Source organism: Hemicordylus capensis, chromosome 2 (assembly GCF_027244095.1).
Source record: "Hemicordylus capensis ecotype Gifberg chromosome 2, rHemCap1.1.pri, whole genome shotgun sequence".
Lineage (NCBI taxonomy): Eukaryota > Metazoa > Chordata > Lepidosauria > Squamata > Cordylidae > Hemicordylus > Hemicordylus capensis.
In genome coordinates this window covers 224,229,593-224,256,966 of record NC_069658.1, presented here as the reverse complement: position 1 = coordinate 224,256,966, position 27,374 = coordinate 224,229,593, and the positions used below count along the sequence as shown (strand labels likewise).

The window sequence follows — 27,374 nt, the reverse complement described above, 5'->3', positions numbered from 1 at the left end:
AGCTTAGCTCACCTCACACTTATATTAAACAATGGGAGGTGGACATAGCAATAGCAATAGCAATAGCAATAGCACTTACATTTATATACTGCTCTATAGCTGGAGCTCTCTAAGCGGTTTACAATGATTTTAGCATATTGCCCCCCAACATTCTGGGTACTCATTTTACCAACCTCGGAAGGATGGAAGGCTGAGTCAACCTTGAGCCCCTGGTCAGGATCGAACTTGTAACCTTCTGGTTACAGGGCGGAGGTTTTACCACTGTGCCACCAGGGGCTCCTTAGGCCATCCACTGCAAGAGGAGGACTGGGATAAAATCCACTGCAAGAGGAGGACTGGGATAAAATCTGGTCACTCCTTTAAAATGGTCTTCTCTTAACATAGAAGAGTCTGAGATTAAAACACTGATGAGACGGTATCAAACACCAATGCAGCTAGCACATATGAACTCAGCATATTCATCAAAATACTGGAGGAGATGTGGTCAGATAGGCTCTTATATCCATGTGTGGTGGCTATGTCCAAGGCTACAGGACTTATGGAGAAGAGTTATCCGTAACTCTTATATATGAGATTACAGGGGTCAGAATCCCCCAAATGGTTGAGGTCAGATTTCTAATGGCAATGCAAACAACACTAGATGGCTGCCCTATCTGAATTATGTAGATCAGAAGAAAAAACATTTTGACAAGCCAAAAAGATTGAAATGCATGTTTGTTTTATAATGAATACTCTGTAAAAAGCCAGTGTGGTAAAGTGGTTAGAGTGTTGGACAAGGACCAGGGAGACCCGAGTTCAAATCCCCATTCAGCCATGATACTTGCTGGGTGACTCTGGGCCAGTCACTTCTCTCTCAGCCTAACCTACTTCACAGGGTTGTTGTGAGGAGAAACTTAAGTATGTAGTACACCGCTCTGGGCTCCTTGGAGGAAGAGTGGGATATAAATGTAATAATAATAATAATAATAATAATAATAATAATAATAATAAGTTAAAATAATCGACATAGCAATACCGGGGATAGCAGAATAGGAGAAAAAGAAATAGAAAAAAGAACAAAATACAAAGATCTACAAATTGAAATTGAAAGGCTGTGGCAGAAAAAGACCAAAATAATCGCAGTGGTAATTGGCGCCCTGGGTGCAGTTCCAAAAGACCTTGAAGAGCACCTCAACACCATAGGGGCCACAGAAATCACCATCAGCCAATTACAAAAAGCAACTTTACTGGGAACAGCCTATATTCTGCAACGATATCTATAACAACAGTAACAACATTGACAATAAAATTCAGCCATCCCAGGTCCTTGGGAAGGACTCGATGTCTGGATAAAACAAACCAGTCAACAACACCTGTCTGACTGTGTAAACAAGAAATAATACACATACATTTGGAAACAGTTCTTTGACAGTTGTGGGGCAGGAGGTAGAAAGAGGGAGCGTGCGAGGTTTGTGGATTTTATTTCATAAACAGTTCTCAGATATGTGCATCTATTACTTATATAAGAAGAAGAAAGAAAAAATAAATTAAAAAATTACCACCCCCCTACCCCGAGAAAACATATAGGGCCATACTAATAATCATAGTCAATAGGCTGCTTCTCACGATTCTCATCGGGGAAGGAGGAGCTGCCAGCCAGGGCAGGAGAGCTCGGTGCCCTCCAGACTGGCTGTTGTGTGGACTCAGAAAACAAGGTAGGAGGAGGGGAAAGTGATTGTGTGGGAGGCGGGAGCTGGGTAGGAGGGGTGCTGCCCACCCACATTTCATCCCCAGCATTTTACCGAGGGTGAAGAAAAGTTGTCCTACCCAGCTCCTGCTTCCTACATGATCAGCCTTCCCTCCTCCTACCTTGCTTTTTGAGTTCACATGACTGCAGATCAGAAGCATCCTATCCAGCTGCAGTTTGACAGGCCATCAAGCTCCCCACCTCCCTTTGTTTTTATCTAACATGATTGCAAAATGGGAATGCATGCAGTTCCTGAAACTGGGCAGGACTCATCTTCTACCAAGTTTATGGTCATGTGAACTGCCCCAGAGTGAGTGAGTGAGCGTATGTGTGTGTTTAGCAATAGCAATAGCAATAGCACTTACATTTATATACCGCTCTATAGCCGGAGCTCTCTAAGCGGTTTACAATGATTTAGCATATTGCCCCCAACATTCTGGGTACTCATTTTACCAACCTCGGAAGGATGGAAGGCTGAGTCAACCTTGAGCCCCTGGTCAGGATCAAACTTGTAACCTTCTGGTTACAGGGCGACAGTTTTACCACTGCGCCACCAGGGGCTCTTGTTTAAAACATTAGCAGGCGTCACACACATGGACTCATTGCCAGTCTGAGAACAACCCTGTCCAGAAGGACTGCATTATGACAGATTGCAAGATGGTGGACAAGAGAGAGACCATTCCTTATCTGACTTTTAACCCAAAACAAGACTGCAGAAAGCTTTTGCTGGAGCCATCCCACCATGGTGCTTTCCCAGTTCCCTTCGCTCCTTGCAACACACATTATCTTACCAGGCTGGGGTCCTCTATAACTGGGCAGCATGGTGTTCCTCGTGGCAGGCTTTCTTTCTGAGGCAAAGGGCTCACTGGGTGGAAAGGTAGAAGGGTGCAATGGTTAGGTGGTTGGCACAGGTTCTGCAGGCCTTTTGGACATTAGATATGCAAAATGTTAGGGGCTTTGATCTATACTCTACATGAAACTGCTGGGGGAGATTATCAGGAGGTTTGGTGCAGGATGTTATCAATATGCTGATGACACCCAGATCTATTTCTTCATCAGGAAATGGCATATCTTCCCTAAATCCCAGCCTGGAGGTGATAATGGGCTGCATGAGGGATAACAAACTGAAGTTGAATCCAAATAAAACCGAGATACTGACTGTGGGGGGTTGGGACCCGAGAGTTTATTTAGATCTCTCTAAACCATCAGATCACCACATCTAAAAAACGTGCTGGTTATTACCTATAAAGCCCTCAATGGCTTGGGTCTAGACCCGTGTTCCCTCCATCAGGGATTCCCAGATGTTGTTGACTACAACTCCCATAATCCCCAAGCATTGCAGTTGTCGTCAACAACATCTGAGAGTCCCTGTTAGAGAGAACACTGGTCCAGGGTACTTAAGAGAACATCTTCTCTGTCATGAATCCTGTTGCCTATTAAGATCATCTGGAGAGGTCCAGTTACGGTTGCCACTGGCTCGATTGGTGGTGACTCAGGACCGGGCCTTCTCTGTGGCTGCCCCGGGGCTTTGGAACCTGCTGAAATAAGGGCATCTCCTTCTCTGTTTGCTTCTACAAAGACCCTCGATGCACCTGTTTTCACAGGTATTTAACTGAAATTAATTTTCAACTGTTTAATTTGTTTTTATCTTATGATTTTTTTTTATTTTGCAAAATTTAACTCCTCTTACTCTGTTTTATATTTGTTTTAATCCACCTGCCGCTCCCCTGGACCATCTGCCAGAGACCAGGAGACTCTGCCAGACAGATAACTCTGCATCCCTCATATCTTCTACTGCAGGTGTTCCCAACAGGGGTTATTAATACCCCTAGGGGTACTTGAAGGGCTCCCAAGGGGAATTCATAGCCCTCCTGCCTAGTCACGCTGCAGCTGTGCAATTTGTTCCCCATCTGAGCATCCATCTGAGAATCAGTGGCTTGAAGCCATTACATCCTCAATGATGTGTCTTCTGCAGAAGGGGAGGGAGGGGGTGAAAACGCTCCTCCTCTGCTCCCGATTGGCTGGTCCCATGCTGAAGCTCAACATACCCCTCCCCTCAGCCTGACTGACAGGCTTCAGAAAATGAGCACAGAATACTCCCATTGAAATCAATGGTGTAAGTAAACTTGTCCCATTAATTTCAGTAAGAATTACTGAATTTGTGTGATTTAATTTTTTTAAACAGTTTTAACATTGTGTTAAATTGTAACTTGTTTTAATGTTTTAATTTGTACTGTTTTTATTGTGAACTGCAGAGACATTAGTTTTGGGCGGTATAGAAATATGTTAAATACATTTTTTTAAAAATTAATTAGTGTGGATATGAGCCAGTGACTGAAATAGTCTGTATCATTAAGTGTATCTAACTGTAACACTTAAACTTGTGCGTGTATGTATGTACGTATGCATGCATGGGTATACACGAACACACACACACACACACACACACACACACACACAAACACACATAACTGTTGCAGTTATGAGACAGGCTACTCCAGTCACTGACTTACATCCACACTAAATTACTCATAAGCAGTCTTACTGAAATAAATGGGACAATCTCAATGGGAGTACTCACAAATAACTCCGTCTGGATGTAAGCCAGTGACTGGAATAGCCTGTCTCATAACTGCAACATTTAAGCGTGTGTGCATGTGCGTGCACGCGCACACACACACACACACACACTCTTTATGGGGTTTTGAGCTGAAGGTTTGCAACAAGAAGGTTGGAAATCCCTATTCTATTACTGTACATGTGCTTACTTTTAATGGTTGGAAGCGGCTTTGAAGCCCATCTAGACAGAAAAGCAGGATAATGTATCATAATCAACAAAGTAACTGCTTACATTTGGATCCATTCAGATGTGCACATTCCCAGACATGTATGTTGTGGTCACTTCACTTTGCCTACACTTCCACTGCTTCTCAACTGGACTTTCCCTTGCTCAGGACTTAAGGAATGGAATGCAAGGCTACCTCTGAGCACATGGAGAGTTCAGTTCCTGCACCACAGAGCCCCCACACAGCTGAAGTTCAGGTTTTTCCAGATTGGAGTGTGTCTCGGAGGTAGGCTATCCTTGGATGCACCTCCCAGGCAGTTATCCCTGCCAGCTGTACATCCCTGCCTCCCTGCCCCCCGTTCCACTCCATCTAATAATAATCATTCTAATAATACTCACCCGTCCTGGACTCCTGGCAAGAGGAGCCCCGAAAAAGAACCTTGGCAGCTTTCTGGAAGAATTTCCTGAGAGGGTTGGGGAGAGAGAAGATGGGGGCAGAGTGGCAGGCCCGGGAGGACAGCCTGGCAGGAGTGAAGCCCTGGTAGGAGATAGAAAAGGAGCAGCATTACCCCCAGCGGCTCAAAAAGTAGAGTTCCAGGGTGCCACAGAACATCCAAGAACATTCCAGCTGCTCAAGGTGAAAGGGTGAGCAATCGTAGGTTGATAAGCAGTGCTACCCCTATGGAGGAAGCAAGATGTCCGCTTGGCATAGAAATGCACATTGCAAGAGGAGCCCCAAAACAGGAGAAGCAAAGGTTGAGGTGCCGGGTGGGCAAGGAGGTGGAAGGAATGGAGGCCCACACGGCTGGAAGCCAGAAATGGCTGAAAGAATGGAGGAAGATGGACAGCAGGGTAAGAAGCAGGAAGCAGAGGCAAAGAAAGATGGAGGCATTGGTAAGAGGGATAGAGGAGGCATAGAGGAGAGGGATGGATGAAGGACAGATTGGCAAAAGGAACTGAGGGAGAATGCCACAGAAGGCTTAGTACAGGGGTTGGCAGGAGACAGACAAGAGAGATTAAGGAACTACAAGATTCCACACCAGGTAGCAATTTGAGATTCCATACAGCCATCCTGACGAATAACCTTTGAAAGGCTCCTCCTCCTCCTCCTCCTCCTCCATGGATGTGTCTAATCCCCCTTTAATGCCATCTAAACCAGTGGCCATCCCCACATCTTGTGGAAATGGGTTCCATATGTTAAGTGTTGTATAAAAAAAAGTCTACCCTGAATGTTCAGCCCGTTGGTTTCATTCATCTCTGAATTCTATGGAAGAGGGAGAAACACCCCCCCCCATCTCTATCCTGTTTCTCCACACCAGCCAGTTCTCTAGACTTCTTATTTCCAGGCTGTTCAAAGCTTCAGGCAGAAATCTCTCCCAGCTCTACCTGGAGATGCTGCCAGGGAGTGGGCCTGGGACCACCTGCATGCGAAGAAGGGCCCATCCCCTAAGGGGAATATCCTGCAGCATTCACATGTAGTCACCCAGCCAAATGCAAACTATTCATTCATTCATTCATTCATTCATTCATTCGATTTCTATACCACCCTTCCAAAGATGGCTCTGGGAGGTTTACACAGAGAAATAATATATAAAAATAAGACGGATCCCTGTCCCCAAAGGGCTCACAGTCTAAAAAGAAACATCAGATAGACACCAGCAACAGTCACTAGAGGGATGCTGTGCTGGGGATGGAGAGGGCCAGTTACTCTCCCCTTGCTAAATAAAGAGAATCACCACGTTAAAAAGGTGCCTCTTTGCCAAGTCAGCAGGGCTTTTACAGGATTGGTTGTCTGATGGAAAAAATCCTCCTGTGTACAGGTGCTTCTGGGTAATCCTATGGCATATAGGCTACTGTGCGGGGTGGTGGTGGATAAGGCCAGTTACTCTCCCCCTGCTAAATAAAGAGAACCACCACATTAAAAGCTGCCTCTTTGCAGGGGTTAGCAGGGGTACCTGTTCCAACCAAGATGGAACCTGCTTAGCAAAGGCTTCATGCTCACTACCACGAGACCAGCTCTTCTCCCCTCTAAAAACCTCCTTCCAATTTCCAAGCCCACACCGTCCTTTTGCCCCCTCATCTCCTTTCTCCTGAACTGCTCTCCCAATTAGGCTTTCGCACCTTTCCTCCACTGTTGAGTCACAGGGGCACCCAGACAGCGTGGATTCAGTCCTAGGTGTGTGACCCCAGTCCTGTACCTGGGTGAAGAAGGCATGGTTGAGGGTCTCCTCCAGGCTGGGCCGGGCAGCCGGGTCAGGAGCCAGTAACTTCCCAATCAGCTCCCGGGCGCTGGGTGAGAGGTGGCTGGGCATGGGATAGCGCCCCTCTCGGATGCACTGGTACATCTCCTGCTTGTGCGTGATCTCGAAAGGGGAGCAGCCGGTCAGGGCAGTGTACCTGGGCACAAGAGAGACAGACAACAAGAGACATTGCTGCAGGGATCCCAATGGTTCCAGCATGCTTAGCCTTGCAGGAGGACAGCGTGGCCTTCAGGTGACTGAGAGAACCTGTCAGTTTGACATGGATTCCCCCCCCCCCCGTATTGTAATGCCTTGATACAAATCTATGGTGTGGCCATGTTTGGTATATGGTGTCCAGCTCTGGCTGCTTCATCCCCCAAAAGACGAGACTGAGAGCTTGAGCTTTGCCAGACAGCTGGCTTTACCACGGGTTTACTGAAGGGCTCTAAATACATTAAATAAATAAATAAATGATTCGATTTCTATACCGCCCTTCCAAAAATGGCTCAGGGCGGTTTACAAAAAGAAATAACAAATAAGATGGCTCCCTGTCCCCAAAGGGCTCACATTCTAAAAAGAAATATAAGACACACACCAGCAACAGTCACTGGAAGTACTGTGCTGGGGGTGGATGGGGCCAGTTACTCTCCCCCTGCTAAATAAAGAGAATCACCACGGTAATAGGTGCCTCTTTGCCCAGTTAGCAGTTTACTGCAAGTTTGAAGTGCCCACCCCCCAAACCGATGCAAAAAGTGGATTTTTTTAAACCCCGGATATAAATCAGGCTAACGTGCAATGAAAAACCCAAATTGTGTGTGAAGTGCTCCCCTATAGCTCGCTGGGACTACGGGGTAAATCTGGCCGATATATGAACAGACACCTCCATTCCGGAGGAGATGTGAACTAAAAGCTGGGTGTAAAAAACTTCCTGGTTGTGTAGAGGCTAGGATGCTGGACTAGGACTGGGGAGACCAGAGTTCAAATCCCTGTTCAGCCATGAAGCTTAGTGAGTCAATCACTTAGTGAGTCAATCACCAGTCAATCACTTATTTCTCAGTCTAACCTACCTCACAGGGTTGTTGTGGGGATAAACCACCATGTACACCACTCTGGGCTCCTCAGAGGAATATATAACAAACAAAATAAATAATCCAGATATTATGGAGACAGAGATGGTGCAGGAAGGGGTAAACAAAATTATTTGTTTGAATAATTTGAGGAGAGTTGGAGCACTTTTGTTTGTTTGTTGAGGGGGGTTGAAGTTTGTTGAGGGGTGTTGAAACACTTTTTTAATGAGGAAAGGCTATGACAGTTGGGACTTCTGAGTTCAGGGAAAAGGGCAACTCAAGTGTTAAGGACACAACAGAGGTTTATAAGATGATGCATGGAGTGGAGGAAGTGAATAGCAGGACATTTTATTCTCCCTCTCTCTTCATACAAGATCTTGAGGCTACTCAAATTGATAGGTAGAAGATTCAGAATGGACAAAAGAAAAGTCCGTTTTGCACAATTAATGTACAGTCTTCCTGGTCATCAGAACGTAGGAAGCTGCCTTCTACTGAGTCAGACCATTGGTCTATCTAGCTCAGTATTGTCTACACAGACTGGCAGCGGCTTCTCCAAGGCTGAAGGCAGGAATCTCTCTCAGCCCTAACTGGAGATGTCAGGGAGGGAACCTGGAGCCTTCTGTATGTAAGCATGTTCTTCCCAGAGCGGCCTCATCCCCTGAGGGGAATATCTTACATTGCTCATTCATGTAGTCTCCCATCCATATGCAACCAAGGTGGATCCTGCTTAGCAAAGGGGTCAAGTCATGCTTGCTAGCACCATTCAAGCATTCCTCAACAATAACAAATATTTATATACCATTTTCCAGCATAAGTTCCCAAAGCGGTTTACATAGAGAAATAATAAGCAAACAAACAAATGTGACACTACACTAGCCCATATCAGCCAGCAGGGAGTTATTCACACATGGCTTCATGCTGTGGGGTAAATGTTGAGTGAAGCCACTTCAAACTACACTCGCAGCATTGAGGGGAGCAGCCCCTCCCCTCTGCTCTCAGGTTTTCTTTTGGTGCAGGTTCACATCACATGCCTCCATGTTTTCCTTCTAGCCAATGGATGGGGGCGGGTGGGGGGGGGAAGAAGAGATTTCTAAAGCCTATTCTCTGCATTCCTAAAAAAGTGTATCCCTCTTATCATGCTAATGATTCCACATGGATGCCTCTCCCTATTTGTTCCGATGTTTTCAGAAAAACCCACTTAAAACCAGCATTAAAAAAACCCAGAAATAAATTGAGACAAGCTGGAATTCGGAAGACAAAGCCCGATTTGTGTGTGGAGTGCTTCCAAAGATCTCGAATGGACTTTGGAGAGGAGAGCTGGTCTTGTGGTAGCAAGCATGACTTGACCCTTTAGCTAAGTAGGGTCCACCCTGGTTGCATATGAATGGGAGACTGTGAGATATTCCCCTCAGGGGATGGAGCCGCTCTGGGAAGAGCAGAAGGTTTCAAGTTCCCTCCCTGGCAGCATCACCAAGATAGGACTGAGAGAGACTCCTGCGTGCAACCTTGGAGAAGCTGCTGCCAGTCTGTGAAGACAATACTGAGCTAGATGGACCAATGGTCTGACTCATTATATGGCAGCTTCCTATGTTCCTATGTTTGCCTGATGTGTGAATGCCCACACTCTGTTCCGGAGGAGATTCGGGGTAACAGCCCTGTCTGTAAAGCCTCCAGGAGAGCACAGACAATTGAGGTGACCCAGGCAACCCATTGGAAACGGCCATAAGCAGATTCCCCCCAACCAGCCCCTTCCCTGTGCTTGTGGAGATACTTACATTATGCAGCCCAGTGCCCACATGTCTGATTTGAAGGAGTGCCCCTTCTTAGAGACAACTTCAGGAGCCAGATAGTTGGGGGTCCCGCAGACCACTCTATGGAGTGTGGAAAGGGAGGGTGTGGTGTGGAGAGAGAGAGAAATGAGGAGGGAGCGGGGGGGGGACCCCCAATAAGTAAATCCACAGATAAAAAGCAAATAATGATGTAATGCAGAGAAAAACAGGTTTAACCTTTTTTTCTTGTGGCAGAGTGTTTTGCAGGCAAGAGTCAATTTCATCAGATGCATGCAGGGTTGTCAGAGAAAGTGGTGGATTTTAACTGGTTAATTTTGTACACCACCTAGAGATGTACATATCTAAAAATATGATAGATAGATTAATAATAATAATAATTGTTTACACAGTCAGACAGGTGTTATTGACTGGTTTGCTTTATACAGACATCGAGTCTTTCCCAAGGACCTGGGATGGCTGAATTTTATTATCAATGTCGTTGCTGTTATTATTATAGATATCGTCGCAGAATATAGGCCTTGAAGAGCACCTCAGCACCATAGGGGCCACAGAAATCACCATCAGCCAATTACAAAAAGCAACGTTACTGGGAACAGCCTATATTCTGCGACGATATCTATAATAATAACAACAAGAACACTGATAATAAAATTCAGCCATCTCAAGTCCTTGGGAAGGACTCGATGTCTGGATAAAACAAACCAGTCAATAACATCTGTTTGACTGTGTAAACAATAATTATTATGATGATATATTAATTGGGTTTTAATTGGTGGTAGACGTTAGCTAGTAGTTGGAAAACCAAATGCTGAGGATGGTATTGGGACACTTGCTGCTAAGTGGTGCACTCAGCCTGGGAATTCAATACCCAGCCAAATTGAACACAGGAGGCTTGTTCACATGACAAGTTTGGGAGTTCTCCATGCTCCTGTTTTGTGACCATGTGCCACAAAAAGTAGGAGGAGGGGGAAAGTGGCCATATCGGAGGCAGGTACAGGCTGCAAATACGTCGTGCTACCCAGTGTTTTTACCCAACATATATATTATCAAGGTAGGAGGAAACCTCCCACATGATCACTTTCCTGTTCTCTGACTGAGCTTTTAACTCACACACGATCAAAAATCAGGAGTACCCACAGTTCCCAAAGGTGGGTAGAGGACACGTGTCCTACTCCTAAACAGTCCTGTGAACAAGCCTAGTTTCTCATTTCTAACCATCAGGTTTGCTATGGAGTTCCTGTTCTCGCTTTTTTGCTGCAAAAGGGAAAATTTAGTTGAGAAATGTCTGATTAGAATCTGTGTGCTTGTCTCGCCAGAATTATAAGTTCTGGCAAGAACTATAATAATAAACTATAATTAGAATTAATTTTAATAATTTGTTTTAATAACTGTTTTATGAGACTGTTCTAATTGTGTTTTATGGATTTTAATCTGTGTTGACTTTTTAATGTTGTTTTACATTTTGTATACCGCCTAGAGATGTACACACAGGCAGTATAAAAATATGATAAATAAATAATAAATAAAATAAGTTTGATTATTCAGGTGGATAAGTAAAAAGTTTGGGGTTTCCCCCCTTGGAAATCTGGCATTCTTCTGTTGAAGAGCTGCAACTTTAACTCAAAGATTAAGAGTTCAGAGAGGCTTAAATGTTCCCCAGATGGTCTCACTGCAGTCCAGTTCCTTAAAATTTCTGGTTTTATCCATTCAGAATATACAGGATCTCCCCGCCCCTTCTCCATGCATCGCCCCACTGGTAACACTCACCCACGCCTCCGATTGGCCTGTTCTTCTTGGGTTGCCAGCCCCAGATCTCCAATCTTCACCTGCATATTCTTCGTGATGAAAAAATTACCTGGAAAAGTAAAGAATGGACTGTCCAGTTCTAAGAACAAACTCTCCTGTTTGCAGAAGCAAATCCTGCTGAATGAAATAGACTTTCTCCCAGGTAAGCCTACCCTAGATTGTGGGCTTAGTCAGAGAGTCCAGCCCATCTGCTGGGTACGGGATCTGGTCTTGTGGGGATGAGCATGAATTGTTCTCATTGCTAAGTAGGGATCACCTTGGTTTGCAGTTGGATGGGAGAGTACATGTGAGCACGTTGAGATATTCCCCTTAGGGGATGGGGCCGTAGCTCAGTGGAAGACCCTCTGCTTTGCATGTAGAACGGCTTGGGCCCTGGATACTTCAAGGGCTGCCCGCCTCCAAGGGTTTCTTCCTGCCCAACAAGATCATCGGGGGTGTGTGGGGGCTGGCTTTGTTCCATGTGCTTATGCAGAAAGAGGCTAGATTGTCATGCACATGGGACAGGGCCATTTCTGTTGTTGCCCCCAGGCTCTGGAATGCTCTCCCAGTGAACGTTCACTCTGACACAGCTGTGGCTGCTTTTAAAAAACAACTAAAGACTTGTTTGTTTGTTTGTTTGTTTGTTTGATTTCTATATCACCCTTCCAAAAACGGCTCAGGGCAGTTTACACAGAGAAATAATAAATAAATAAATAAGATGGATCCCTGTCCCCAAAGGGCTCACAATCTAAAAAGAAACATAAGATAAACACCAGCAACAGTGACTGGAGGTACTATGCTGGGGGTGGATACGGCCAGTTACTCTCCCTCTGCTAAATAAAAGAGAATCACCATGTTAAAAGATGCCTCTTTGCCAAGTTACTCGGGTGTTTACCTCCTAGAGGCTACCAGGTTCCTCAGCTTTCTGGTGTTTGTTTCTTTTAATATTGTCTTTTGGTGTTTTATATGATTTTAATGTTTAATGGATTTTAAGGATTTAAGTTTAACTTTTATGGAATTTTATTGTATTTTAACTTTTGTAAATCACCTTGGGATGCATTATGGAAGGCAGTATAAAAACTGAACACTCAATCAATGGATCAATCAATCAATCAAAGGTCCCAGGTTCCCTCCCTGACAGCATCTAAGGCAGCTTCCTGTGTTCCTATATTCCACCCTGATCCCCTGGCCTCACACTAAAGACCAAACCACCATGTGCAGACTTTCAAATGAAGTTGTGGACAGACAACTCCTCCTCCATGAATAAAAAGACTGTCTTAAGCAGAGCCCATAGGAGTCCACATGCACATGTGCATGTTCTGTCCTTGTGTGTGCCTCAGGAAGAGTGTGTACACTTGTTTGCAGAGCACATACTTGGTGAATGGACGCTTTCCATCTCTGCTGCGGTGGCTCTGTGAATTCCACACACTCTGCGATGACATATTGGGGATCGGTATGACAATTGCAACTGAATCCAGATTACGTTAATAACATGCTGATGGCAAAAGTACAAGAATCTCCTTTTGATAGGCCAAGTGCTACTAGGATAGTTCTTGCAAAACATTTCAAGTCACAGCTAAGACCTAAAAGAAGGAAAGTGAGCAGGTCGGTAAGATCTGGAGTAGTCCAGTATAAATGGCCAGATTATTAAAGATCCAGTGTTAGAAGGTTTTAGAGCACTGGGATTTTGTCATGGGCTGGTTCTCACGATCAAAATAATGTCGGATAGAGGGAAATGCATACATTATTGTGGTGGGGTGCACTCCCTATTTCCCATTGTGAGAATCTGGAAATTGTTGGCGATCTCTGGTTGGCAGTGTGCCAATCTGACATATAAGCGAGATTGTGGACCTATGGTTTGAATCTGGCTGTCAGTCTTGGGTAAATGTTGGGTTGCCACACTGTTCCGCATTTCCACAACCAGAATTTAGGAGTGAACCACAGCGCTAATGTATACATAGGAGCATAGGGAGCTGCCATATACGGAGTCAGACCATTGGTCCATCTAGCTCAGTATCGTCTTCACAGACTGGCAGCGGCTTCTCCAAGGTTGCAGGTAAGAGTTTCTCTCAGCTCTATTTTGCAGATGCCAGGGAGGGAATTTGGGACCTTCTGCCTGCAAGCATGCAGGTGCTCTTCCCAGAGTGGCTCCATCCCCTAGGGAATATCTTACAGTGCTCACACATGTAGTCTCTCATTCAAATGCAAACTAGGGCAGGCCCTGCTTAGCAAGGGGGACAATTCATGCTTGTGACCAGAAGGCCAGTTCTCTCCCTCTAGACCACCACACCCGGGAGAGCTGTGGGCGACCCCCCCATCAGCAATCATGTGTTTGCAAAGATCAAAGGAGGAGGAGGGGAGTGAGACTGTGCAGGAGGTGGGAACTGGGTAGGACCGCTTTTCATCCACCCGCAAAAAAATGCTGGGGATATAATGTAGGTTGGCCACACCTTTCCCACCCAGCTCCTGCCTTCCGCTCCATCCCTTGATCTTAGCACACACATGACTGCCGATCAGGAGTGCGCACAACTCTCCCACCCTGTTTTGGGATATGAGAACAGCCCTAAAGCTTAATAGGTTTAAACAACCATGATCTCTAACAAATTTTGCAGAAGCCAGTGATGTAGGTACAAATCCAGAAGTGCAGAAGGCGCTCTCCATGACATCCCCATGGCCATGCCCAACCCAACAGCCAGAGGAGCCGAGAAGTACCGGCACTCCATCCCTGTGCATCCCCTCTCCACTACACCCCGGGCAGAAGCATTTAGTATGTGGAGGCCCGATTCTCATAATCAGAGTCAGATAGAAGGAAATGAAGGAGCTGGTCTTATGGGAAGAGAGCTGGCCTTTTGGTAGCAAGCATAAATTGCCCCCTTTGCTAAGCAGGTTTGCATTTGAATGAGAGACTACATGTGTGAGTACTGTGAGATTTGCCCCCTTAGGGAATGGGGCCAGTCTGGGAAGAACAGCTGCAGGCTTGTGTGCAGAAGGTTCCAAGTTTCCTCCCTGGCATCTCCAGATAGGGCTGAGAGAGACTCCTGTCTGCAACCTTGGAGAAGCTGCTGCCACTCTGGGTAGACAATACTGAGCTAGATGGACCAAGGGTTTGACTCAGTTTAAGGCAGCTCCCTATGTTCCTACCGTATGTATACATTACTGCTGTGGCGCACTCCCAATTTCTGGTTGTGCAAACCCGGAGCAGTGTGGCAACCCAACATTTACCCAAGACTGACAGCCAGATTCAAACCATAGGTCCACAATCTCGCTTATATGTCAGACTGGCACACTGCCAACCAGAGATCGCCAACAATTTCCAGATTCTCACAATGGGAAACAGGGAGTGCACCCCACCACAATAGCATATGCATTTCCCTCTATCCGACATTATTTTGATTGTGAGAACCAGCCCATGACAAAATCCCAGTGCTCTAAAACCTTCTAACACTGGATCTTTAATAATCTGGCCATTTATACTGGACAGCGCCAGGTCTTACAGACCTGCTCACTTCCCTTCTACCTTCTTCTTTCTACTCTCCAACTCTGGCTAGGTGCGCCTCCCACTCTGTTTAGGGTTGTAGGGAACAGCTCTACACACATTTCCTTCTATCTGACATTATTGTGAGCACTGGGGCTCTATACATTAAATGCTTCTGCAAGATTTCCTACAGACCTTGGCTGCTTAAACCTGTTAAGCTTCGTTTTATGATGTTACTGGAGGAGGAATTATTGCTAGAGCTGAAGATGGACATTAGAACGTCAAGGGTCAGTTTGTGTGTGTGTGAGAAACTTGCATGCGCTACAGAGGCTAAATCAGCGCTGCCTTCCCTGTCCTAGTCCACCGCCCGGAGAGCGCCAAGACCCGCCTGCAATCGTGCAATGAGGTCACCTTGCAGGCATTTACTCCCGAGGCGCGAACAGCAGAGGCTCCTCTGCCCCAAGACAGCCGGCTCTGCTGCTGTGTATTTTTAATCCCGCTCTTCAAAGCCCCAATTCCCAGGTCCAGGACGGAGGGCAAATCTGGGGCAGTGGGTGATTAGCATTTCCTGTGCTGCGGGGAGATTGCAGAGGCCATCACTCAGCGGTCTGGTTCCCACAATCAAAATCAGGGTGGGAGAAGCATGCAGCCAAGCTTCGTCCTGTGTGCTCTCTCTCTCTCTCCCCCCCTCCAATGGCCATGTGTCAGCAAACAGGTAGGAAGAGGGAGAAGTGATTGTCTCTGCTAGCCCTGATCTGGGTAGGATGGCAGGGGCCAACCCGCCTCCTGGAGGGAAGGTGGAGGAAAAGCATGCCCCCAGCTCACCTACCCCAATCAGGGCTAAAAGGCAATCGCTTCCCCCTCCTCCCACCTTGCTGTTTGCTGACATACAGCTGTTCCTTGAGAGGGCACATGGGGTGGGGTGGGGTGGGGTGGGCTTGGAACCTGGGTGGATGCTCTTCCTCAGCCTGCTAACTGGACAAAAGAGGCCCCTTTTAAAAGTGATGATTCTCTTTCTTGAGCAGAGGGAGAGCAACTGGCCCTCTCCATCCCCAGCACAGCATCCCTCCAGTGGCTGTTGCTGGTGTCTATCTTAGATTGTGAGCCCTTTTTAGATTGTGAGCCCTTTGGGGACAGGGTGCCATTTCATTCATTCATTCATTCCTATGTAAGCTGCTTTGGGAACTTTTGTTGAAAAGTGATTGTATAAATATTTGTTGTATTTGTACCCTGATTTTGATCATAAGAACCAGCCCAGAATGTGAGAGATTTAATCTGCTCCCATGTAAGTAAGGAGCTACTCTCCCCAGCTGATTCAGACAAGACTTCTTCTGGCCCTTTGTTCTCAGGGTTTCATTCATAGAGCTAGACAGCCGGAGGCCTGCCCAAACCACGGGATGAGGTGGGAGCAAGGGAGGTTTCATCCCCTGGCTTTTATGCCTCTTTCATTATGCTAGTGGGGGGCAGGGTGGGGGGGTTTACTCGATCTGAAAAGCAGTAGAGAGATACACTCAACAATGAACAGATGGAAGATGTGGATGGTTTGGGGTAGGCAAAAAGAGAGCACTCCATGCAGAATTAATTTGTGGAATCCACTGCCACAGGATATGGTGGTGGCCACTGGCTTGAATGAGTTTAAAAGAGGATTAGACAACTTCATGGAGGAGGAAGAGGCGTTGTCTATGAATGGCTACTAGGACCATGGTAGCTAAACCTCCTTGTTCAGAGGCAGTCTACCTGTGAATATCAAATGCTTGAGGACAAACCAAGCCACTCTCCCACAACTCAGTGGGACTTATTTCTGAGTAAATGCACATAGGAGTGGGCTGCGGGAGTCCCATCCCCACCCTTCACACCTGAAACCAGCCCCCCGCCCCCAACCCCAGTCCCTCCCTCATCCTTTTCTACCTACTCAGTTTGAGATCACGGTGGATAATCCCTTGTTGGTGGATGTACTGCAGGCCGGTGATGATTTGCTTAAGGTAGAACCGGACCTCTGGTTCTGTCAGCGTCTTCCGGGCTTTCAGGATGTGGGCCAAGGACTGCAGAGGTGTGGGGAGAGGAGAGGCACAACACTGGTGCTGAGCAATTGTCTGGGCAGGTCATGGCTCCTGCCCTCATTCCAGCACTCAGAATCTGGAGAGTGACCTCTCACCCTGCCCCGTGTAGGCCTTGCTGGACCTCCGATAGACCCACCCAACATTTACACAACTGCTAACCAGGATTGCTTGAGGGAGCCTCCAGATGAAAGGGCAGTCTACTTCTGAGCCCTCTAGATATAAAGATCCTGCAACTATCAACTTGGTCTATGGGCCATCTGCATCCTAGGAGTTTATCCTGGCAGCCTCCCGCCCAACGGCACAAGCCAGCAAAATCTAGGGCTCTCTACAGGTAGAGTACAACATGGTTTGCATGGCAGCCCGCAACTCCAAGGAGGGCTAGGAATGACCCTTGATCCTGAAACCTGGCAGAGCTGTGGTCAGAGTAGGCAATCCCAAGCTAGATGGAGCAAGGATCTGACTCAACAGAAGGCAGCGGCATACGGGGAAGGGTCATCACTCAGATATTTATTTATTTAATATAAAGCCCCGGCTTTGCCCACAGAAGGTCTCAGGCTCAATCCCTGGCAGAAAAACTCCAGGTAAAGCTAGGAAAGGTAGAGCTGCTGCTAGTCAGAATAGACAGTCTCGAGCTAGCTCCGGGTTTCTTAACCTTGGGCCCCCAGATGATGTTGGACTACAACTCCCATCATCCCCAGACATGGCCTTTGTGGCCGAGGATGATGGGAGTTGTAGTCCAACAACATCTGGGGGCCCAAGGTTGTTTTTTTTTGTTTTTCCCCCAAATTCAATTTTTATTGATTTTAACAATAATAATATTATCATTCATAACCTGAAACCCTGAGCTAGATGGAACTAGGCTAGTTCTACTAGGGACTTCAGCCCCTTCTGCTCACTCCCTTCTACTAGGGAATTCAGTCGAAGGCAGCATCCTATGTTCATAGTCACATAGCTCACTCCGTGGCCTCGAGCAAGTCACATCCTCTCGGCCTGGCCTACCTTCCAGGGCTGTTGTGTCCTAAACCGCTGTCTCAAACCCTCCGCAGAACCGTACAGTACAAATCATAGAGTGCCTTCTCACAACCAAGACCTGGGTAGGAGGAGCGTCCAGCCAGGTTCCAAGCCCTGCATGTGCTCCTGAGAACCAGTTATGTGTCGGCAAATATCAAAACAGGAGGAGGGGGAGGTGATGATGTGTTAGTTGTGATCTGGGAAGGACAGTGGCAGTCACCCACATCGCTTACCCAGCCCTGTATTGAGGGTGGAGGAAAAGCGCGCGCTGCTACGCCCTACCCGGATGGTGACAGGCACAGACACAATCACCTTGACTTTTGCCCAAACACAACCGGTTCTCGGAAGTGCGCCTGGGGCTTGAATGCTCCTCCTCACTGGCTTTGGGTGGCGAGAGCAGGGCCCTGCTTTCCTAGCCCGGATGACGGCTGAGACCACGAGAGGTAGTAGGGGCATGTGGTGGCAGCACATTGGGTCATCTGGGGATAAGGAAACCCTCCTCCAGGCTTCAGGCCCTGCTGCTGACTTCTTGGTCCTCACCTTTCGGCTGCAATATTCCAGCACCATGTAGATATTCTCCCGGTCAGCGAAATGTCTGTGGAAGCCCACGACATTTCTGTGCTTCAGTTTGCTGTGCAGTTCAATTTCACGTTCAACCTGAAAAAGGAACAAAAGTGAAGATTTTTGCAGAAATCCAGGCGTGCCTGCCAACACGCCCAGAGAAGTCACGGGGCCCAGATGCTGGAGTCAGCTAGAACTCTGCAGTGGTAGCGGAAGAAACTTCCAAGGACAAAGCACCTCCAGGGAGGGGGAGAGGGAGAGAAATGCAACAATTCAGTACCCTTTTGCTGTTTTTGTTGCAAAAGGTGTGTGTCAGGAACAGGGGAGAGTGCCCTGCCTCTTGCCTTTGAGATTCAACCTCATCTCTTTGCTCCATTTCTTACATTACTTTGTTCTTTCCCTTCTTCTCTTCCTCGACTCCTCAACTGTTAGAATTACTAAGGGGAGACATGATTGAGGTGTTCAAAATTATGCATGGAGAACAGAGCGGACAGAAAGAAATTTTTCTCCCTCTCTCACAACACTAGAACCAGCAGTCACCCCATGAAACTGAAGGCCAGGAAATTTAGGACCGACAGAATGAAGTACTTTCCCACACAGCACAAAATTAATCTGTGGAATTCTCTGCCATGGGATGTGGTGGTGGCCACCAGCTTGGATGGCTTCAAAAGGGGCTTAAGACAGATTCATGGTGGACAGGTCTATCAATGGCTACTAGTCTGGTGGCTGTGGGCCATCTCCAGCCTCAGAGGCACGATGCCTCTCAATACCAGTTGCAGGGGAGCAACAGCAGGAGAAGGGGCATGCACATATCTCTTGCCTGTGGGCTCCCCAGAGGCCTCTGGTGGGCCACTGTGTGAAACAGGATGCTGGACTAGATGGGCCTTGTGCCTGATCCAGTAGGGTTGTTCTTATGTTCTTAATTTAGATTGTAAAGTCTTTGGGGCAAATACCTGCCATATGCCAAAGCATCTGTCTGTGATGGTGCTGCTTGATATTTGCTAAGCAAGGTCTGCCATGGCTTGCATTTGAATGGGGGACTACATGTGAATGTGAGACAATGTTGCTGAACTACAACTCCCAGCATCCCCAGCCACAATAAGTTGTGGCTAGGGATGCTGGGAGTTGTAGTTCAGCAACATCTGGAGGACCCCATGTTAAGAACCACTGCCCTAAGGGGATGGGGTAGTAGCTCAGTGGTAGAGCATCTGCTTTGCATGCAGAAGGTCCAAGGTTCAACCCCTGGCAGCATCTCCAGGTAGATCTGGGAAACACTCCTGCCTGAAACCTTGGAGAAACCGCTGCCAGTCAGTGTAGATGATACTGAACTAGACGGACCAAGGGTCTGACCCAGGAGAAGGCAGCTTCTTATGTTCCTAATGCTTGTACTAAGTGGTACAGAACCTGTGGCACAAATGGTGCTGTTTAATAGTGTCTGAATGGCAAATTGTCATTATTTGATCTGGGCATTTACTTATTTTATTATTTATTTATGTAACACATTTTTATACCGCCCAAAACACAAGTTATCTGGACGGTTTACAACAAAACAATAAAAACAACCAATAAAAAGATTAACACATTTTAACAATTAAAATTTAAAACATTAAAACTATTTAAAACACAGTTAAAACACAATTAAAACAATATCTAATTAAAAGCCTGGGTGAACAAAGGTGTCTTGACTGCCCTTTTAAAAGTTGTAAGAGATGGGGAGGCTCTTATTTCATCAAGAAGTGTGTTCCAGAACCTCGGGGCAGCAACGGAGAAGGCCCGTCCCTGAGTAGCCACCAGACGAGCCGGTGGCAACTGCAGATGAACCTCTCCAGATGATCTCAATGGGCGGTGTGGGTCATAGTGAAGAAGGTGTTCTCTTAAATACCCAGGGCCCAAGCTGTTTAGGGCTTCATAGGTTATAACCAAAACCTTGTACTTTGTCTGGAAACTTATCTGCAGCCAGTGCCGATAAGACAGGAGTAGTATGGTCTCTCCGAGATGACCCAGAGACCAACCTGGCTGCTGCATTCTGGACTAACTGCAGTTTCCGGACTACGTACAAAGGCAGCCCCACACAGAACGCACTGCCAATCAGTGTAGACAATACTGAGCGAGATGGACCAAGGGTCTAAGAACATAGTAACAGCCCTGCTGGATCAGGCCTGAGGCCAATCTAGTCCAGGATCCTGTTTTCCATAGTGGCCCACAAGATGCCTCTGGGAAGCCCAGCAGCAGGAGATGAAAGCTTGTTCCCTCTCCTGCTGTTGCTTCTCTGCGATTGGTACTCAGAGGCAGCCTACCTCTGAACTTGAAGGTGGCCTACAGCCATCAGGACCAGGAGCCACTGACAGACCTGCCCTTCATGTCGAAATTACGCTTCAACCCATCCAAGCTGGTGGCCATATCACATCCCAGAGCAGAAAATGCTATCGTTTTAATTATGCTATTACTTGTGTCAGTCCTAAATTTCTTGGCGTTCAGTTTCATAGGATGACTGCTGTTATTAAAAATATTTATACACCACTTTTCAACACACACACACAAGTTTTCAGTGTGGTTTATGTAGCAAAAAATCAGAAGATGATTCCCTGTTCCAAATGGTTTAGCATGCATGGTGTTGTTTTACAGGGTGCAAGAGGAAAGGTCTCTGCCCCAAGTGGCTTACCATTTAAAATTTGACTCAGGAGAAGACAACTTCCTATCTTATTATTTTATTTTATTTATTATTTACATTTATATTCCGCTTTTCCTCCAAGGATCCCAGAGCGGTGTACTACATACTTGTGTTTCTCCTCACAACAACCCTGTGAAGTAGGTTAGGCTGAGAGAGAAGTGACTGGCCCAGAGTCACCCAGCTAGTATCATGGCTGAATGGGGATTTGAACTCGGGTCTCCTTGGTCCTAGTCCAGCACTCTAACCACTACACCACGCTGGCTTCCTGTGAGGACAACCCCAAATTAGATCTATCACTGCTGGGTGAGCCTATCGCCCACTAGGAGGTAGCAGTGCAGAATGGCGCGCATAAACACACACATACAAGAAGGTGAGATGGGCCCTATTGGAATGTGTCCAAAGTCCATCAAGACCCACATCATGTTACCACAATGGTCATTTGTATTCCTCTGGGAAGCTCATGAAGAGGTCACAAAGAGAACAGCTCCCCAGCAACTGGAAACATGCAGGTTCTTTTAGCTCTTCCTTTCCCTCCATGAATTGGTCTGGAATAGAGGGAGCTGATTTCCAAGCAGATGTGAGGGGTCTGTGAACTCCACTTGCTCCCCTGCTCCCCCCCCTGCAAATCCCAGCTCACCTTCCCTCGGTTGTCCAGCCTAGAGACACGGGACTGTGAGACGACCTTCACAGCATAGACTTTGTTGGTGGACATGTCTGTGAACTTGTAGCATCTTCCAAATGCCCCCTGTGGGAAAACAGGAGAGCAGGGTGTCAAACAGCAACTGGAGCATGTGTGGGCTGCATCCCTAGTCATCCTTTGGGAGACATGAGTGGACTGCTACCCCACCCATCCCAAGAAGCGTGAAACCGAACAGCAGCCTGACTTTAGCAGCTAGGGCAGCAGACAAGTGTTTGTTGTGCTGGTTCCTTCCTTCCTCACCAAGACTCAGAGCAGCTTAAAAAACAATTTCAAACATTTCTATTTTACTTACTTACTTACTTATTTACTTATTTAATTTATTTAACTAACGTATTCATATATCACTCAAAATTTAAGTCTCTGGGTGGTTTACAATAAAACAATACAAACTACAACAATAAAAAGGTTATAACCTCACAATAATTTAAAATTTAAAACAAAACTATTAAAACAAGGTAAAGTATGCCATCGAGTCGGTGTTAACTCTTGGCAACCTGTGGTTTTCTTTGGTAGAATACAGGAGGGCTTTACCATTGCCATCTCCCGCGCAGTATGAGATGATGCCTTTCAGCAACTTCCTATATTGCTGCTGCCCGATAGAGATGTTGGGAAACATACCAGAGGGAATTCGAACCGGCAAACTCTGGCTTACTAATCAAGTCATTTCCCCGCTGCACAACAAACAAACAATTAAAACAGTATATCTAATTAAAAGCCTAGGTGAACAAATGCATATTGAAGATTGGAAAGGAGAGCTGGAGCACTGGAGAGGAGAGCTGGTCTTGTGGTAGCAAGCATGACTTGTCCCCTCCTCTTAGCTAAGCACGGTCCGCCATGGTTGCATATGAATGGGAGACTAGAAGTTTGAGCACTGTAAGATATTCCCCTCAGGGGATGGAGCCGCTCTGAGAAGAGCATCAGAAGGTTCCAAGTTCCCTCCCTGGCAGCATCTCCAAGATAGGGCTGAGAGAGATTCCTGCCTGCAACCCTGGAGAAGCCGCTGCCAGTCTGTGAAGGCAATACTGAGCTAGATAGACCAATGGTCTGACTCAGTATATGGCAGCTTCCTATGTTCCTATGACTGCCTTTTAAAAAGTTGTCAGAGATGGGGAAGCTCTTATTTCAACAGGGAGCGAATTTCATTTTCAGGAGAGAAACTAGTCAAGAATAACAGAACTGTTCTTAAACAGTTGCACCGGTTGCCAAATGCCGATATGTTTCCGGACAAAGTACAAAGTGTTGGTTATTACCTTTAAAGCCCTGAATGGTTTAGGTCCGGGTTACCTGAGGGAACGTCTTTCTCTATAACATCTCCACCACTCATTGAGATCATCAGGAGGGATCCTTCTTCTTCGGGTGTCACCAATTCATCTGATGGTGACCTGGGACCGGGCTCTTCTCTGCTGTTGCCCCTAGGCTGTGGAACACGCTCCCCGTGGATAGAAGAGCACTATCTTCCTTGGAGGCCTTTGGGAGAGCCTTAAAGACCCATCTTTTTAGCCTGACTTTTAATAATATATAGTCCTTAATTTTAATTTTAATGAGTTGTAATCTGGTTTTAAATGTTTGTTGATTTTAATTGTTTTCTTATATGTTTTTTATTTTAACGTAAACCGCCCTGTGCCACTTTAGGAAGGGCGGTATATAAATTAGACAGACAGAGACTCCTTTGGCAGGCAGAAAGTGTATGAAGAAGGCTTCTGTGACACTCAGAAACATGCACACTTCCCCACCCACCCATGACTGCCCGAGGAAAAGACATGAGGGCTGCATTTGCACATAACATGAAAATTGAGGTCCCTTCACCTCCAGTTTCAGTAGGTGTACGTCTGAATGCGGGCAACCGGAGTTACGCCGAAAAAATGGACCTGCGGTTTTCCTCCCCGGACTCCACTCTGTGCCTTCGGTTCAGCTGCCTTCAACTCTGGTTGTGTGGTGCCAGCGTTACATCCGAATGCTGGCATCGCAGTTTCGCCCCTCTAAAACCAGAGGGAGGAAGCACCTCCCTTGCTCTGGCTCCTATTGGCAGTGCGGGCGGTCCTTCATGAAAGAAGGAAGCCCTCACAGCGAGTTCCCCTTCCTCTCTGCAGTCAGCAAGACTCCCTTCCTTACGAATGCGGAGGGCACAGTGGGGGGCGCAGAACCACGGATCCATCGGAGCCGCGTTACGTCTGAAGGTGGCCTAGGTTTGTTCACATGACTGCTGGCAGGGTAGGAGAAGCACCCAGCAGCAGCAAGCATGGATTGTCTGCCCTGGTTTATATTTGGATGGGTGACGACATGTGCACACTGTCTGCTTTAATACCCCCTTAGGGGATGGGGTCGTCGCTCCGTGCCAGAGCATCTGAAGGCCTACAGAGCTAGATCCTGGCAGCATCTCCAGGTGGGGCTGGGGAAAACTCCTGCATGAAACCTTGGGGAACTGCTGCCAGCCAGTGCTGACATTCCGGAGCTAGATGGACCAATAATGGTCTGACTCAGTAGAAGGCAGCTTCCTATGTCCCACAAGCAGGGCATGAAGGCAACAGTCCTTCCCCCATGGTTTGTCCTGAAACTTGGCATTCAGAGATAGACTGCCTCTGAACAGGGAGGGTCCATTTCGCCATCACAGCTAATCCTCCCGCCTCCTGTGGCAGGGAATGGCATCAGCTGCTCATTAGCCTTTTGCTAACTCCCTTTCCCAGCAATTGTGGCTTCAGCCCAGCAGGCCATCAGAACAGGCTGGCCTCCCCCTGCAGGGTAGCACTGCCCTCTCTCTGGGTGTGAGCAGGTGATTCATGCACCTGGAAGGAACAAGAAGAAGAACAAACGGCCTGTTGGTCTTGTGGCTGGGGCACGTGGTGAGTTTCCTCATTAGCCAGAACGCTGCTTCAGCAAGAACAAAAAGACTGAGGGGCTAATCCAGGCACCGGCTTGCAAACGAGGAGTGCGCAAAGATGCACAGAAGCCGTAGAAGATTACAGAAAATAAACTGTAAGATATAAAAAGCTGAAATGGAAAACTACCCATGCTGGAAGGGAGCGGCTGCGTGGGGGTGGGTTCAGCTTCAGCCATAAGTAAGGCCTGAACAAGCGCCCCACCACTTTCCTACCTAGTGGTCACCCTGTGTCAAACTTGGGTCCTGACCATTCCCCATTATCTTCCCGGCATACTGAATTCAGATAGATCGCCTCTGACTAGGGAGGCTTCATTCTGGGAGTCTACCATTCAAACCTTTGTAATACAAGCAGGGCAAGAAGGTGATTGTTGTCTCCTCTCCCGCCCCCCGCCCCCACAACAGTTGCTTGTCCCCAGCATGAGATAGCCTGTCCCTGTTTAGGGATGTTCCATTCAGAACTATCATACTTTATAGGTGCTGATGGGCCTATCCTATAAGGAACCCTGCCAGACCAGGCCAATGGTCCATCTGCCCCAACCGCCTGTTTCCAACAGGGGTAAGCCAGGAGTCTCAATAGCGAATCCAAAAGCAGGACATTAAAATGGCCCTACCCTTTTGTTGGTCCCCAGCATGGTCCCTTCGCCTTCTGTGGGCTCCTTCTGTTGCACAGAGGTATTTTATTTATTTAGTCTCTTTATTTAGCAGGGGGAGAGCAACTGGCCCTATCCAACCCCAGCTCAGCAGCCCTCCAGTGGCTGTTGCTGGTGTCTCCCTTTTATGTTTATTTTTAGATTGTGAGCCCTTTGGGGTTCAGGGTGCCATCTTAGTTATTATTTATTTATATCTATGTACACTGCTTTGAGAACTTTGGTTGAAGAGTGGTATATGAATATTCGTAGTAGTAGTAGTAGTAGACTGCCCCTAAACATGGAGGTTCCATGCCTGTCTCTCAAGACTGACAGGGGTGGGTAGATGCACCATAACCATAGAGCAGAGAAGGTGTGTGCACACTTAGTTAAGCGGCTCTTTCCTGACATGTGGATAAACCGTCTTGAGAACATTTATCTAAATTTTGTCCCTGAAATTCAGAGATAATTTGGAGAAATGTCTCCGCTTTGCTTCCCAAAACACCTGGATCAACCAGCTACTTCTTTCAGCAACTGCAGGGTGGTACCCTCCTCATTGGCCACTGTCCTGAGTGGGCGGAGCTTCCCTCTCCACCTGGAACTAGCCTGGACATGTTCTCCCAAATCCTGGAGCACAGCCAAGTCAGAGGCAGGGAGAGGGGTTCCCAATCCCTAGCCAGGCTTTGGACGGGCTCACCAGAACAGCCTTCCACTGGTGCAGGCAGAAACTGGCTTGAAGGAGAAAGGAGGGGTTGAGAGCCAGGACCCCCATGTGCTCCCCCCCCCCAGTATTTAGAGGTAATCACTGTTTCTGCCCCAAACTCACTAGATCCAATAACGTCTGAGGACCCAATAGCTGGGAATCCTATCCTAGATCACCTCCTCCACTCTGCAAACCTTAATCGGGATAACTGTCTCTCTAGCACCCCGCAGGATAGTAGCATGTGGCCACATTCTCCAGTTGCTTCACTCCTCTCCTCTCCCCTCCTCCTCTTTTCTTCTACATTTCTGCATGTAAGCTCCTGGGGGTCAGGGAACTTGTTTTGCCTGTTCTATTCTGGACACTGTTATAGCTGGTGCTGTTATTAATATTCCTCTCTTCTCTTTATTCTTATTTGCAAGTGTATAACGTATTAACAAAGTGGAAGACTCTCACGGGAAGAGGTGGTGTGTAGGAAATGCAGCAGCAGTGAGGAGGAAATCTAGATGGCAGAGAGAAAAGTCCAGAATATGCTTAATTTATAGGAATGGGGCTCTCCAGTATGAGTGTGCATGGAAGGGAAAGTTGCATTGTTGGCAGAGGTGGTGGTGGTGGGGATCTGGAATCTCTCTCTCTCTTGTCTCTCCCCACTGACCCCACAAGGTTTCAGTCCAGCCCCAGAAGCGGGGAGAGGGGGCAAGGGAAGGGGTGGGCCTATCCTGGGAGGAATGGGGGCATCTAGTGGGCTGTGATCCCATCTGGTCTACTGATTTTGCCAGGTGACCTTGAACATAGGAAACTGCTGCCTTGTACTGAGCCAGACCATTGGTCCATCTAGCTCAGTATTGCCTGGCAGCGACACCCCCAAGCTTTCAGAGTGGAGTCTTGAATTTCAGCATTACCTGGAGATCCTGTCAGGGAGTGAAGCTAGGACCTTCTGCATGCAAGCAGGTGCTCTTCCTCTGAGCTATGGCCCCGATCCCCTAAGGGGAAGATCTCACAGCACTCCCCTGTAGTCACCCATCCAAACAGAAACCAAGGTGGACCCTGCTTAGCAAAGGGGACAAATCCTACTTCCTGCCAGAAGACCAGCTCTCCTCCTTGGGCTGCTACTCCCACAGTACCCCTCTTGCTTTAACTTGAGCGATGCAGGGTGGCCGCTTTTGTGCCCAAGCAGCAGCATCTTCTCAGCCAGACCCTTCGCTCCCAGAGCCTGAGCACTGCTATGCCAAGGCATGGCTAGGACGCAACAGAAGCACAAGTTGTTCAGAAAGGAGAAGTCCAACTCCAGCCAAACCA

The 27,374-nt window shown here is 47.2% G+C and overlaps 1 protein-coding gene across 7 annotated transcripts in view; it reads right to left on the bottom strand.

Annotated features, from left to right (window-relative positions):
• LOC128346819 (serine/threonine-protein kinase PLK2-like) overlaps positions 1-27,374 on the bottom strand; it is a 53,529-nt gene that overhangs the window by 8,191 nt on the left and 17,964 nt on the right. For 5 of the 7 annotated variants that reach the window (XM_053300524.1, XM_053300520.1, XM_053300523.1 and 2 more), the window contains 8 exons: positions 21,809-21,916; positions 18,480-18,596; positions 16,781-16,910; positions 11,376-11,463; positions 9,594-9,689; positions 6,710-6,908; positions 4,911-5,049; positions 2,518-2,591 (listed from right to left, as the gene is read on the bottom strand). In XM_053300524.1, coding sequence (XP_053156499.1) covers positions 2,518-2,591; positions 4,911-5,049; positions 6,710-6,908; positions 9,594-9,689; positions 11,376-11,463; positions 16,781-16,910; positions 18,480-18,596; positions 21,809-21,883 — 918 coding nt within the window. In that variant the 5' untranslated portion in view covers positions 21,884-21,916. Of the gene's footprint in view, positions 1-2,517; positions 2,592-4,910; positions 5,050-6,709; positions 6,909-9,593; positions 9,690-11,375; positions 11,464-16,780; positions 16,911-18,479; positions 18,597-21,808; positions 21,917-23,155; positions 23,973-27,374 lie in introns of those variants that run through there. The other 2 variants (XM_053300521.1, XM_053300519.1) reach the window with 2 other exon arrangements.